This window comes from Lithobates pipiens, unplaced genomic scaffold, assembly GCF_037356315.1.
Source record: "Lithobates pipiens isolate NorthernLeopardFrog02 unplaced genomic scaffold, aLitPip1_a1.2 Scaffold_19, whole genome shotgun sequence".
In the NCBI taxonomy this organism is placed as follows: domain Eukaryota; kingdom Metazoa; phylum Chordata; class Amphibia; order Anura; family Ranidae; genus Lithobates; species Lithobates pipiens.
Window position 1 is genome coordinate 536,072,084 of NW_027507764.1, and position 16,217 is coordinate 536,088,300.

At 41.0% G+C, this 16,217-nt stretch overlaps 1 protein-coding gene across 1 annotated transcript in view; it reads left to right on the forward strand.

Moving 5' to 3' along the window:
* Positions 1-16,217, forward strand: part of LOC143997557 (fibrocystin-L-like) — a 247,462-nt gene that overhangs the window by 26,604 nt on the left and 204,641 nt on the right. The window contains exons 7-13 of the mRNA XM_077493224.1: positions 313-406; positions 2,200-2,253; positions 9,681-9,754; positions 9,841-9,883; positions 11,157-11,227; positions 11,316-11,426; positions 14,601-14,690. Coding sequence (XP_077349350.1) covers positions 313-406; positions 2,200-2,253; positions 9,681-9,754; positions 9,841-9,883; positions 11,157-11,227; positions 11,316-11,426; positions 14,601-14,690 — 537 coding nt within the window. The remainder of the gene's footprint in view (positions 1-312; positions 407-2,199; positions 2,254-9,680; positions 9,755-9,840; positions 9,884-11,156; positions 11,228-11,315; positions 11,427-14,600; positions 14,691-16,217) is intronic.

Consider the following 16,217-nt stretch of genomic DNA (forward strand, 5'->3'; position numbering starts at 1 on the left):
AAGAGAAGGATTGGGGCTGCTTTGTGCAAAAGCATTACACAAAGCAGGTAAGTTTGACATTTTTATTTATTTATTTATTACGTTTAGTATCACTTTAACTACTTGTCAGTGTCAGAAACTTTGTACCATGTGGCTATATTGCTGTATAGCCAGACGGTAGTTCCCCAATACTCCTGGGCCCCATAATATTTGAAAGTTTAGTCCAAAACTATAACATTTGCTCCCTATGGGCAAATTATATATTTTTTTGCCAGCTAATCATGGTTGTATGGCATATGTTTGCTAAATGACAGAATCTCTTTGCTTTTGCAGGTTCCATGATCACCATTGTTGGCAAAATCTTTACTGATGTCTATGGCAGTAATACTGCTTTGAGCTCCAATGGAAGAAATGTCAGAATACTAAGGCAAGGAATATATCTTTTCATTAATAACCCACAATTTATAAAACTATGGTAGCTGGAAATTGAAAATGATCAATGTGTCGATTGAATATATGTGTTTGGACAGAATTACCCTGATTAGGACGTAAGCAAAGATTGGGTGATATACCTCTGATGACATCACCAACCAAGTGCAGATGACAACAGCACTTGAAACCTCCATTAAAATCATTGTTGTATATCATATTGTAGAGCATTAAGCTGGCCACAGATGGCTAGAATCTCGGCCGGTTCAGCAGGAACCAGCTGAGATTCAAACCATATATGGGCAGGCTGAATGTACACAAGTTGATCGATTGAAGCCTGCTGGATTTTACATGAGATTAGTGTTAGTGTCCTAGCTGCTAGCAATAATCACAGACTTCTCCTGGCGCCCCCTTGTCAGGAGAACACAATAGCTCGGCGGGAGGGACTCCCCTGTCAACACTATCTGAGTTGATGGAGGAATCCAGAGAATTTATTTTCCCGTGGTTACAGGAAAGCTCCTGCTGTGGCCGGCCTTAGCCTGCGTTCACACTAGAGTCATTTGTTGTGTCTGCTGTTGTGCTGCCATGCACGACAATAGAAATCACATCATTTTCTACAGTGCCTGTTTACATCAATGTAAAAAGGTTCAGTTTTTTTAAAGCTGCATTTTGGTGCTTCTTTTGGTGCTACACAGTAAGTTTTTGGCCCCCATACACTTCAATGAGAGCACATTAATATACATTTTTTTATGTCGTTTTGGGTTTAAAATTCTCCAGTCTTTAACTCTAATGCCCTGTACACACGGTTGTAAATTCAGATGGAAAAAGTCTGATCGGATCTTGTTGTCGGAAAATCCGTTCATGTGTGGGCTCTATCTGACTTTTTCTGTCGGATTTTCCGACGCACAAAGTTTGAGAGCAGGATCTATAATTTTCAGACAACAAAATCCGATCGCATAAATTCCGATCGTGCGTAGACAGTTCTGATGGACAAAGTGCCACGCATGCTCAGAATAAACTAAGAGTTGAAAGCTATTGGCTACTGGCCCGTTTATAGTCCCAACGTACATGTTTGACGTCACCTCGTTCCGAACGATCGGATTTTTCCGCCAAATTTGTCCGACCGTGTGTATGCAAGTTTCAGCCAAAATCTGTCGGGAAAAAATCAGACAGATTTTGTGGTCGGAATGTCCGACTGTGTGTACAAGGTATAAGAAACAATGATGTAGCAGCAGATACTGCTAGGTTTTCCTTTTGGGTAAAACAAAAATGCATGTAGCAAGAAAGCACATGCAAAATGCGCTACAATTGTGCACTGCAAAAAGTATGATTATGCACTAATGTGAACCCAGGCTTATTGTTATTATTATTTTATATGTATATTATTAATGCACTTGTCTTAGGGCCGGTTCACACAGCAGGCGAGGCGAGGCGACTCCGACTTGCCTCGCCGCGACCTGCCGCGGCCTCAGCGGCGACTTGCAAATGACTTCTGTATAGAAGTCAATGCAAGTCGCCCCGAGGTCGCCCAAAAGTAGTACAGGAACCTTTTTTCTGAGTCGGAGCGGCTCGAGTCGCTCCTCTCAGAACAGTTCCATTGTACAGAACGGGGGCGACTTGCGAGAGCGAGGCGAGGCGAGTCGTGTCGCCTCGCATCGCCCGCTGTGTGAACCGGCTCTTACTTTACAATATTATTATCTTAATTTACTTTGATTACCTTGCTTCCTATAATCATTTTTTATTTAGTTTACATTCCTTCAGATTTTAAGATCATCTCTTATTATATCACAGGGTTTATGCCGGGGCAATGCCATGTTTGCTGCTAGTACCCAATTCTGACACACTGTAAGTACTTTGCCACAGAATATTTGTAAAAAGAAAGAAATGGCATTATTAGGAATGTAGTATAAGCTCATTTTAAAATTATACATTTGCCCAAAATGTAGATTATGCAGTTTTTAAAGAAATATTAAATTGAAATAGAGTCGATTGTGTAAATGTCTTACTGCTGATCATTATCTATGGATGGGGAAGACTGGCTGGACAAACTACAGAACCTACGATTGTGAATAGGTTACATTCTAAACGCCTTTACAGGTTATCAGTTTAGAGTCAATCATAAATTATGGCCATAGAATTAGTGCTCTTGTGCTAATGTTCACTGTGATACCTCACACTTGTGGTGCAATTGCTGATTACATATGTGCGAGGGACCTGCGGGTGCCTTTGTATGTATGTTATGCGCAGGGTGGATGTGGTGCTTTTATTATTGTTTATTATTTTATTAATGTTTATTTTTTTTCCACTTTTTTTTTTTTTCATTTCAATTTATTGCTTTCATAAGGGGCCTAACAATCTCCCGAGTGATAGCTTTTGGCCTTTGACAGGTACTCTTTAACGAGACACCAGGGTTAATTTAGACCCCAATGTCTCCCCTGCCCTCCAAAGCAGCTAACCAAGCACAGATTGTGCTTGATTATCTGCTTCCCTGGCTGTCCAGCTCTGAAATCAGAAGTGACAAAATCATCATCACTTCCAGGTTCATTTGTCACAGAGGAGAACGGGGGATGGACGTTGTTTCATCTTCTCTGTGTGATGTGATCTTGGCCACTTACCGCAGACCCAGGCACCATAGAGGACTGGGAGAACTCGGGATCCATCACAGGTGGCGGTGGGAGGGGGTGGCCCTTTGCAGCACTGTATAAGTTATTGAGGGGCTATAAAGCCACCTGGATCACTTTTACTACATGTTCCCATTCATACAACATGCATTCATATGTTTTTATTTGTTCCTTTGCAACAGGCCTTTGGACAGACACCAAGCTACTCTGAACATTTTCATAGTGAATCTGTCCCCAGACAGAACTGGGAACAGATTGAATTTCCTCTCATTTACATATAATGTAAAAGCCAAACTTCTAGATTTTAAAACATATTTTAGGACAAACAATGCTCAATTCTAGGGTACAACTGATAATGCCAGCACAGTAGACAGGGCTAATTATGGCAAACATTAACTTTCCTCGGCTTCTTTGCATTCCAGAGGACAATTCAGTTTAGGATTAAAATAAAGGATTAAAATAATAGCAAAGTTTAAAATTTTTTTTTATCATGTTATATAAATGAGAAAATGTAACAAATATAAATTAAGTGTTATCCCAATTTGACTGCAAAAGTGGAAATAAACATAGATAATAGACAAATAGACAAACTTCCGTCAATTTTTGAAAAAGTCCAAATAAGTCACTGATAAAAATGTTATAATGTAGTATATGTAATGATAATAACTTTTATAATATGGCACTTATAAAAGACAGTATTGTATACTATAGCAAGGGATACAAATACAGTATTCTTAGCAAAGGAAACATAGCCTCCGCCGGACAGTATTCTGCTCATTAGACTCTGTACTGTATCTTCTTTAACCTTTTTGGTCCCCTGATGTAAGCCCTGTTCTTTTATACTCCTTACATACACCCTTTGAGAGACATCAGATGAGGCATTGCGGATGAACAGCAAAGATCTTTTACTGAAGTAGTTAAAGGGATTGTAAACCTTCTTGTTTGTTCACCTTAACACATCCTATGCATCAAGGTGAAAAAACACCTGGCAGTGACCGGACCCCCAGCCCCCCCCCCCCGATTTTACTTACTTGAGCCCTGGAACTTGATCCGGCAGGGATGTGCTGTCTCTCTGCCCAGAGTTAGCGGGTCTTGATTGGATAGATTTATAGCAGCGCAGCCCACCTGGGTCCCTGTTGGAGTTTGGCCAGTTCCCCATAAGATTTATTCTCCCAAAATGGGCTGTAAATCGTGTAACTTCCTGCAATTGCTTGACCTTGTTCCAGACCTTTTGGAGAAGTGTGTACGTGGGCATTTATTTGTTGGGCCATTGGAACAGCTGTGCTTCCAGGCTCTCTGGTATGGATGCTCCCCCTGTGACTATCAGCATGAGTTTAGCAGAGGAACAAGCTGGGTTGGGAGACACGGCTCCTATCAAGTGCTGTGCAGCCAAATAGTATAACCAAGGGTTGGGGAGTGCTAAGCTGCCCAGGGGCGGACTGGCAACTCATGGGGCCCCCGGGCAATAGGAGATTATGGGGCCCCCAGGCAATCAGACATTATGGGGCCACACTGTATACGCAAACACACACACACAGTATACAATCACACAGTATACACAGACATGTTTCTATTGGCTGAGAAGGTACTGGAGAGGTGGGGCAGCTATAATCTCTGGATTTTTAGACCAAAAGGATGTCGGTAAGGGACATTTCAGAGCCAGATGGAAAAAAAACTGATTTTTACATACTTTCCATGATTTTGCTGAGGCTGGCAATTTTGATGGGGCCCCCTAGTGGCACGGGGCCAATGGTCAGTCCGCCCCTGAAGCTGCCCCCTTCCTTTGGATATTGCAGCTGCTCCAATTTGATCATGGGGGGACTGGTATGCCAGAGCAGTAGTCTGGATAGAGAATTTACCCCATGGAATATCTTAAGTAGGATAAGTAGGTACAATAATTGTGGCATAAGAATCATCTAGATAAGGTTTGTTTTCCCTACTAAAGATATCTTAAGTCTGTTCCATATGTTTATTTTATCCTTAAAACTGGTTAGTAAAGTATATATAGCAGGGCTATAGTAATCAGTAAGTTTGGGGGATATTTGAATGCCCAAGTATTTAAAGGTAGTCACTATAGCAATAGGACAGGGATGTACTGTTCACAGTCCAGGTGCCTCGTCCGGAAACATCAATGCAGATTTGGACCAGTTGATGGTAAGGCCAGAATAGTGGCCAAAATCAGCAATGATGGACATTGTCTTAGATAGTGAGTCATCCACATCCTCCAAAAAAAGAGCATGTCGTAAAGCATGATTTTCTTATGCATTTCACCAAATTGAAATCCCTTTATTTATGGGCAGTCGCGCACCTGGGCCACAAGTTGTTCAGTAGCGAGTGCAAACAGCAGGGGGGACAGAGGTCATCCCTGCCTGGTCCCCCTCCCCAGTGCAGAGACCCAGGACATCCTGTCAGACATATGTATGGTGGCCTAAGGAGAACTATACAGCAGGATATAAACCTAGGGCCAAATCCAAATTTGGACAATACAGCCCATAGATAGCGCCAGCTGACACTGTCAAATGCCTTATTGGTGTCAAGAGACAACAGTGCCCTGTGGCCGGTGTTATCTGCTGGGGTTTGCATGTTAAGAAATAATCTTCTGAGGTTGGTCGTCGTGGATTTGCATGACATGAAGCCCACCTTATCCAGGTGAGCAATAGACAAGACAACCCTGTTAAGGCTTATTGCTAGGACTTTGGCCACTATTTTTACGTCACTATAGGAGCTTAGATCTGCCGGTTCCTTTCCTGGCTTAAGCAGTAGTATAATATTTGCCCTGGACATGGTTATAGGTAGCTGTCCCGTTTTCAACAAGGAGTTGATTACTGCCAGTAATTTAGTTAGGATTACTTCCCCATACTGGGTGTAGACTTCCATGGAGATCCCATCATCCCCTGGTGCCTTACAGATAGGTACAGGTCCAACTCGTCCAACTAGAGTAGTGCTTCTAGCTCCTGGAGAGGCTGACAGGTCAGAGCCGGTAGGGAGATATTTTCCAAATAACTCTGTAGTGTCTCATCAGAGTAATCATCACATGGACTGTAGAAGTTTTTGTAGAAAGATGATAATTCAGTGATGATGAGCTCGGAGTCATTCACCAGCCACCGATTGGAGCATTGAATGGCTCTTATAGCTGGGGAGGACTGGTGAGACCTAGCGATTCTAGCTAACAATCAACCTGTTTTCTCCACCTCCTCATAGAACACTTGCTTAGTAAAGAATAGTTTCCACTCTGTGGCAAAGGATCTCAACCAGTCCAGGAAATCCTGGCCAGATATCAATTCCTTCCTCACAGAGTCGTATGGGTCAGTGACATAGGAGACCTCCAACTGTCATACTTGATCTTCCACCCACTCCAGGAGGGCAGAGGAATTATATTTTATGGCTGCAATTTCCGCTATAAAAGTGCCTCTAAGGCAAGCCTTAAAGGAATCCCACTTTAATGAAGCATCCGGATAAGTTTAATTGTCATGGAAAAATCCCTCTATTTGTTTCACCACCCTCTCATGGGAATAAAAAAGTTTCAGCCAAAAGGCATTTAGTTTCAATGAAGCTTTCAGTATGGAGATAGCTGGACATGTACAGTGGTGTGAAAAAGTGTTTGCCCCCTTCCTCATTTCCTGTTCCTTTGCATGTTTGTCACACTTAAGTGTTTCGGAACATCAAACCAATTTAAACAATAGTCAAGGACAACACAAGTAAACACAAAATGCAATTTGTAAATGAAGGTGTTTATTATTAAAGGTGAAAAAAAATCCAAACCATCATGGCCCTGTGTGAAAAAGTGATTGCCCCCTAAACCTAATAACTGGTTGGGCCACCCTTAGCAGCAACAACTGCAACCAAGCATTTGCGATAACGTGCAATGAGGCTTTTACAGCGTCCTGGAGGAATTTTGGCCCACTCATCTTTGCAGAATTGTCCTAATTCAGTTACATTAGAGGGTTTTCGAGCATGAACGGCCTTTTTAAGGTCATACCACAACATCTCAATAGGATTCAGGTCAGGACTTTGGCTAGGCCACTCCAAAGTCTTCATTTTGTTTTTCTTCAGCCATTCGGTGGTGGACTTGCTGGTGTGTTTAGGATCATTGTCCTGCTGCAGAACCCAAGTTCGTTTCAGCTTGAGTATGCGAACAGATGGTCGGACATTCTCCTTCAGGATCTCTTGGTAGACAGCAGAATTCATAGTTCCTTTTATCACAGCAAGTCTTCCAGGTCCTGAAGCAGCAAAACAGCCCCAGACCATCACACTACCACCACCATATTTTACTGTTGGTATAATGTTCTTTTTATGAAATGCAGTGTTCCTTCTACGCCAGATATACTTGGACACACACCTTCCAAAGAGTTCCACTTTTGTCTCATCGGTCCACAGAATGTTGTCCCAAAAGTCTTGGGGATCATCAAGATGTGTTGTGGAGAAATTGAGACGAGCTTTGATGTTCTTTTTGCTCAGCAGTGGTTTTCTCCTTGGAACTCTGCCATGCAGGCCATTTTTGCCCAGTCTTTTCCTGATGGTGGAGGCATGAACGCTGACCTTAACTGAGGCAAGTGAGGCCTGCAGTTCCTTGGACGTTGTTGTGGGGTCTTTTGTGACCTCTTGGATGAGTCATCACTGCGCTCTTGGGGTAATTTTGGGCGGCCGGCCACTCCTGGGAAGGTTCACCACTGTTCCATGTCTTCGCCATTTGTGGATAATGGCTCTCACTGTGGTTCGCTGGATTCCCAAAGCTTTGGAAATGGCTTTATAACCCTTTCCAGACTGATAGATCTCAATTACATTCTTTCTCAATTGTTCCTGAATTTCTTTGGGTCTCGGCATGATGTGTAGCTTTTAAGGATCTTCTGGTGGACCTTACTGTGTCAAGCAGCTCCTATTAAGTGATGCCTTGATTGTGAACAGGTGTGGCAATAATCAGGCCTGGGTGTGGCTAGAGAAATTGAACTCAGGTGTGGACAACCACAGTTATAGTATGTTTTAACAAGGGGGGCAATCACTTTTTCACACAGGGCCATGATGGTTTGGATTTTTTTTCACCTTTAATAATAAACACCTTCATTTACAAATTGCATTTTGTGTTTACTTGTGTTGTCCTTGACTATTGTTTAAATTGGTTTGATGTTCCGAAACACTTAAGTGTGACAAACATGCAAAGGAACAGGAAATGAGGAAGGGGGCAAACACTTTTTCACACCACTGTAGTTAGATGTGCCATCATTGGGGAGTGATCAGCTATCCCCCTGGGAAAGTATTCTACTTTAGTAACCAGGTTAAGGGCATTTGAAGAGCCGACTCACTGGTCTATGCGGGAAAGAGAACCATACGTTTTGGAGAAATGCACGAAAATTGTTTGGTTGTAGGGTGTTTCATTCTCCATACATCTGTCCATCCCACCTCCGCCAGCAAACGGCTAAGAATAGTGCTTCTTCCGCCTGACAGAGGCTGAACTGGAGGATGCCTTTGCCACCTGGGGTCCAAGTAGCCATTAAAGTCTCCCAGAACTATGGTGGGGGCTTCGGGCTTGTCAACCAAATAAGACAGAAGGTGTTGTAAAATCTCTCTAGAAAATGGAGGGTGGATATACTCAAATGCAATAATCACAGTTAAGGTAAACAGTCTGCAATACAGAAACACATATCTCCCCAGTGGATCAATCATTGAGTCTAATTCCTGGTAAGCCAAGGATTTATGAATCAACACACTCACTCCGCGGGAATAGGCAGAGTGAGTGGAGTGATATGCCTTGCCCACCCAGGGATATTGCATAAAATTCACCGTATCCCTTGTCAGGTGAGTCTCCTACATGCCTATTATGCCCGGATGAAATTTCTTCAGATGCGTGCTAATCATAGTGCGTTTTAATGGGTCATGGACTCCCCGGACGTTCCAAGACACTAATAGAGTAGTAGCCATAGTATACTTTGTAAATCAGTCCCTCGGTCATGAGGGTAGTCACTTATGACACAAGGTTGAAGGCTGAAAAAATGTCAGGTTAAGCTCAATAAGCTAGTGAAGTGTAGGTTGCAAAACAGAGCGCAACAATGTTGGATGCATAAAGTAACATTAATCTGGCCTGCCTAGTGACCGTAACCACTTTGAACAGGGTGGAAATTATCTGTCTCCTCTCCCCCACAGGCCAGTGTCTGATGAACAAACAGGTGCCAACTGGGCACCAACAAGATTGTCCCCTCAACTTGGACACAGTGGTGCATAGTAGTAGCGTGCATGCACGACTTACACACTGTCGCAGGGTGTTGAACATAGTGCTTAGCTTGGTAGCAGAAGCTATTCATAGCTCTGATTTGGGCAAACTGTAATGTGTCCCGCTGTAGGAAGGATAAACTTGAGTAGAAGCATTAGTGATCCCAGGGGTCTTTGGGGAGTACTGTGTGCATGATTCTCACCTAGGCGAGAAAGAAGGAAGTTAAGGGATATCAAACATTAAAAAGGGTATCTAATAAAAGTTTATATATATTATATATATATATATATATATATATATATATATATATATATATATACAGTATATGTATGAGGAGGTAAAAATGTAAATGATAAAATTGTAAAAAAAAAATGAAAAGTCCACTTTAATAACAAGCTTTACTAGCCTAGCATTGAAATGATGCAGCTTTTTATTTCCTTCTGCAGGTATGGATTACAACTGGACACTGCAAATAGTGACTATGGTTCCATGATATGCCATGATACTGGCACTTATGTTGGTATGTTGTAGATTAATGTGAGTTTTTTTCTTGTGGAATGTATTTAGACAGGTAGGCTTAACCAGTGTGCATTTTTTTTTGTACAGGCCATCACAATATCAGCTTTATTTTGGATGACCGTTATGGACGGTAAGTTACACTCTAAATAACACATTGCAGCTAACATTTTTCCTTCAAGAGAGAACGTTGCATATCAGCACTATCAGCTCTATTTAAGGTGCTGCTTTCATCACCTGGGAATGGGGATAGTAGGGACTCCTCTGGCTGGCAAGTATGAAAAAATGACTCTCCAGCCAAAACAGACACAGAAGACTAGATCCTAACAGCTTTGGGATGCCATAAAGTTTAATTGAAAAAGTTAACTTTTCAGAACTGTTGATATTTTTAGGATTGGCGCCTTTTTTTGCACTCCAATAAGGGGAAATACAAAAACCTTAATGGTATAGCCCTGGACAGGCCTGTCAGACAGTGCTATATGACATGTACCTCGGCTATTTCGTTGTCAGGGCTGCTCTTATACTACGCTCTATATGATTAAGGGCTGTTATTGATAGTTATGCATTGCATCTCTTCTTATCTTTCATGTGATGATATCTATTGGTTACTTATGTGTTCATTGTCTTCTTTTGTGGATCAGAATTTTGAGGAGCAATCTCTTTTGTACTGTTTGTAAAACCTAATAAACAGATTGAACTAAAAAGCATATAAAAAAACACTTTTTTAGACCAGTTTGCACATTGTTTGCCAAGCAATCTACACACTTGAGTTCTTTTTTTAATCAACTTTCTTACAGTGTTTGCTCAGAAATAATTCTGAATGTTCTGCCTAGTGTTCATACAGAAACCGTAATTAGTGCTTAAAAAAAAAAAAAAATTATATATATATATATATATATATATATATATGAAAAATAATAATGAAAATACAGTAAGGACTCTTTTAGGCAAGCAGTAATGCTTGCCGCCCTCTAAAAATTCGATCTGTGGTGGATTCTTTTTCAGAGGACAGCAGCTGGCAAGGATTCTGGATGCCCTATTAAAATGTGTGTTTTTTTTGTAATTGTTGAAAGGCAATTTTACATTGTGGGACTGCACTGCAACTGCAAGCCAAGTATTTAGCTTATAGCTATGGTGCGGCCCAATTGATCTCAATGGGCAAGTTTGATAGGCGTTGCCTGTCAAACTCTGAAGCCCGAGTTTTAGCCTTAGTCACAAATAAAAAATATTCCTGAATCACACAAGTTTTTTCTGTAATTTAACAAGGTACTAGTTGTCTTTACAGCATCGTCTAAATGTTTTCATGAGCAAGTTGCTTGTCAAGATAATTAGTCCTATATAGACCCATTATGGGAGAGTAAATATATCTTGTGTGGTCCTGAAATACATTTTTTACTGCATTACAGGAGTTTACCAGGTCTTTCTACATACTCTGTGTCTTCCCTCAATAAAATCAGTATGTTCCAGACCTATGCAGGTAACAAAAATAATAATGTACCCCTTTTATTAACCTTTTATTTAAAAAGAACACAAAGAACGTCTTTCCTGTTTTCTCTGTCATCCAGAGGTAACCGGGATTTTCCCTTCTTCTGGAAGCGTTCAAGGAGGCACAGTGATCACAATCAATGGACGGTTCTTTGATGAGACTGACTTTTCAGCCCGAGTCCTTGTAGGAGGTAAGTTCTAGTTATTTGTAGACTACCAGGAACAGGAACAGCATATGATGCCTGATGAAGGGACCCTGCGTGGCTCCAAATCGTTTCACTTATTTCTGTGATGTGATCTCTCTCAGTAAAAGAAATCCTTGGACAGAAGTGTTGATCCATGGTGTGCTGGTGAAGATGACATCACCTAGCGTATCAGAGGAAGCCTTTCATTCATTGATAAAAATACAATGCTTCCTGTGAATGGCTGAGAAGCACTCAGCCTGATTTGATTTTGTTCCAGCAGCAGATTGGGGGTCCCTGTACCACTTCCAGGACACAGTGCTGACAGCAGCCATGTTCATAAATGCAAAGGAAATAGTTGGCTTGGCCCAAACAAACTATTTAAAGTATGAGACACTTGCTCCAGCAACCTGCCCATAATGAGGTATAGCTTTTCAGTTGGAGAGATGAAGGAAGTGACTGTCAATGGACTACGAATACGGGGATCACTGTACTTGTGTTCCTTTGAAAACTACAAGTCTGTCTGCCATGGTAGCAGATGACACTTGTAGTTCATTAATTTGCATGGGACCTCTGCAGATTGTTGATGCTTATCTATTGTCAAATACAGAGACGTGCAGTGAGGTCAGTGGCTGGTGAGGCACTGGCTAGTATCAGAGCCAGATAGTATCAGAGCCAGATACATACAGGTTACATACGCCGCAATCATAAGAGCGAGAGCAATAATTCTAGCACTAGACCTCCTCTGGAACTCTAAACATGTAACCTGTACAAAATTTTAAAGCGTCGTTTATGGAGATTTTTACGTACTGAAGTCTGGCGCGATTCCACAAGTGTGTGCAATTTCAAAGCGTGACATGTTAGATATCTATTTACTTGGTGTAACATGATCTTTCACATTATGCCAAAAAATCGGGCTATCTTTAGTGTTTTTTTTTTTATATACATGAAATTTGAAAAATTGCTGTGCAAATACCGTGTAACATAGAAAATTGCAACGGCCACCATTTTATTTCCTAGGGTGTCTGCTAAAACAATATATATAATGTTTGGGTGTTCTGAGTAATTTTCTAGAAAACAAAAATGATGATTATTACATGTAGGAGAGAAGTGTCAGAATTGGTCTGGGTGGCAAGTGGTAAGTAAGTAATATACAAATAAATATTATATATTTTTTTTAAGGTAGTTTACTATATTTTCAAAAGCTATACTTAAGCAGGTGGCTTAATGGACAAATGACTGAAGTTATAACTTCCAACCAGTAATTTCACAGTAAATAATATTTTATTATCTTATAACATATAGCATAATAGTATATAATTTAGCTTGATTCTAACAGTACCCTTTTAACAGCAGCAGATTCTCATTCTCCCTCTTAACTGTGCGAGAAAAAAATTTGGGATTGTGGTTAAATCTTATACCCATGTTTTTTTCTTGTAGTTAAGAGGGCTGGGCTGGAAGGGAGCATTTGTCTTTTGGACACATGCCCCTTCTATGACACTACAGTGTGCCTCCACTGCATAATTTTTATTGGACACGTGGGTCTAATGGAACTTTACCATTGGTCCAAGACTTCAAGCTGTCCATTGAGCTCAGTGCCTCTGAGAAGAAGTGAGGATAGGCATTGTGAGCTCAACCTCTGCGTCTGCTGTAGAGTGTGTCAGCTTGTAATTAAACTGGCCACTTTGTATGTAGCTCCTGACAGGCTGCGCAAGATGCCCTGTATTTCCGGTACCATAGGTTATAAGAGCTCCAAGTGGTCGCCGAGCTATGACCCTCGATTTTTTTTAACCGCTTCCGAACCAGCCCTCGCAGTACGGCAGGTTGGCTCCCCCGCGCGAAACCACATAGCTATATGTCGGCTTGCGGGGTCGGGATAGCAGGCGCACGCGCACACCTGTTGCGTAGCAGGGTATTGATGCTTGTGGCCAACGGTCGCGATGACAACCGGCCACGAACGATCGTGACCAGGAGACACAGAACAGGGACGAGTGTGTGTAAACTCCCTGTTCTGTTCTGACAGATTAGATATTCTTATTAGCTAGGAACCATGATCCGTCACTTCCTCTAGTTAGTCCCTCCCCCTATAGTTAGAATCACTTCCCAGGGAACACAGTTAACTCCTTCACTGCCCCCTAGTGTTAACCCTTCACTTGCAGTGACATTTTGACAGTAATTAATGCATTTTTAATCACACTGATCGTTGTATTAATGCCAGTGGTTCCAAAAATGTGTCAAAACTGTCCGATGTGTCCGCCATAATGTCCCAGTCTCGATAAAAATCATAGATCATCACCATTACTAGAAAAAAATAATAATAATAAAAATGCTATAAATCCATCCTCTATTTTGTAGAAGCTATAACTTTTGCGCAAACCAATAAATATACGCTTATTGCAATTTTTTTCACCAAAAATATATAGAAGAATACATATCGACCTAAACTGAGAAAAAAGTAGCTTTGTTTTTAAAAAAAATGGGGATATTTATTATAGCAAAAAGTACAAAATGTTGTGTTCTTTTCAAAATTTTTGCTCTTTTTTGTTTGTAGCGCAAAAAATAAAAACTGCAGAGGCAATCAAATACTACCAAAAGAAAGCTCTATTTTTGGGAAAGAAAGGACGTCAATTTTGTTTGGGTACAACGTTGCACGACCGCGCAATTGTCAGTTAAAGCGGCGCAGTGCCGAATCGCAAAAAAACCTTGCTCTGGTCAGGAAGGGGGTAAATTCTTCAGGGGCTGAAGTGGTTAATGTTTATGGCAGGTGAGGCTTAGCCTCACTTGCCTCCCCTGACTGCATGTCCCTGGTCAAATGTGCAGAGAGATAAAGCAAAAAGCTGCAAAGCTTTGGCAGTGATTACAGGTGTCACCAGGCTATGCATTTGCAACAATATACTCACTGAACATAAATGATAAGACTGCCTGAACTAAATTATAATTTTTTTTAGAGAGTAAAGAAGATGACATATATAATTCACTTGTGATTATAGCTATTTGGCTGAAATTGAAAAAGACAGTATTTTTGCTTATACTGGATGGTGGAAGCTAAGGGAAAATTCTCTTGCTAAGTGAACAGCCTGTTTGACTTTAGTAAACCAACCCCAGTATATTATTCATATATTGTAGAAGAACTCTGGTATAAAATAAAGATCTGTAACTATTTTTATTGTATTCTGTCTGTAGGTCAGGAATGTCAAGTTTTCAGTCTAAATGATACAACAATCCTTTGCAAGACGCCACCGAAGCCGTCTGTGCTTCCTTCGCTCTTTCCAGGTATGTAATGTCAATAGGTTTTTGCTGAATAAACTAAACAGTAAAAAGTTTTCTTTGGGCTTAACATCAGACAAAAGTTTTTAGTTTCAAAGTTTAACAGTCTTCAAGTATTATTTCCGACCTGTCTCCATAAAAGACGAGAAGTGTTTGTATATAGAGTACTTTTACATGAAGATCAGCTGTGCCCATTAACACCCATCGACATCCGCTCTGATCCTATCCGCTAAAAATAGCCAGATGGGGTTCAGTTCCCCATCTGTCTGCCAAATCAAATGGCAGTCGGGTGTAAACGGACAGGTGGTCCGTTTACATCCGACCGCCCATGGAGGGGAGCAGGCTGTGTCTGTGTCCTCTCTTCATATGGGTTTTTCTTTCTTGAACACCTATTTTTGATGCGTTTTGCATTGTTTTGGCTAATAGAAAATTTGGGCAGTTCTGTTCATGTAGTGTGACTTTGACTTTACACTCTCTGGCACTCAAGTAGCATCAAAGTCTCATCAAAGTAATGCAGGAACCTTTATGTGTCCAAAGTCACATGTTGGGGTTAGGGGTAAAGGTTAGGGTTAGTGGTATTTATTAGGGTTAGGGGTAATCGTAAGGGTTTGAGGTAAATCTTAAGGTTAGCACTCTAACCCTAACAATTACCGCTAACCTTAACTCTATCTCTAATGCATATGATCGGAATTTCGGCCAGCAAAAGACAGATGAGAGCTTTTCATAGGAAAATGCGACCGTGTGTATGCTCCATCGGAAATTAGCTGGCCGAATTCTCGCCAGCAAAAGTTTGAGAGCATGTTCTCAATTTTCCAGACGGAAAAACTTTCTATCGGAAATTCCAAACGTGTGTATACAATTCTGACACGCCAAAAATCATGCATGCTCAGATTCAACTACGAGATGGAAGCTATTTGCTACTGGCTATTGAACTTCCCTTTTCTAGTCCTGTCGTACATGTTGTACATCACTGTGTTCTTGACGGTTGGAATTTGGTGTGACCGTGTGTAGGCAAGACAGCTTGAGCAGAATTCCGTCGGAATAACGTCGGGAAAACCATCAGACCTTTTTCCGACCATAATTCCGATCGTGTATACATGGCATTACCCTAACATCCAACCCTAGCCCTTAACCCTAACCCCAACATGCGACTTTGGACACATAAAGCTTCCTGCACTACTGTGATGCAACTTTGATGCTAATTTGATGCTACTTGAGTACCAGGGAGTGTAAAGTCACATTAAAGTCGCACTACATGAACAGAACTGTCATACATCCCTATTAGCCCCCCAAACAATGCATCAAAAACACATTAAAATTAAAAATTTCAGGAATTGGAAAATTTCAGAAATTTGAAAATTCGGAATTTCGTAAATTTGGAAGTTCGGAAAAATCGAAATTTCGGAAATTCAAAAATTCGAAATGAGGAAATTAGAAAATTCAAAATGAGGAAATATGAAAATTCTAAATTTCATAAATTTGAAAATCCAAAAATATGCATGAAAATCAAAAAATTCAAAAGAATGAAAATCT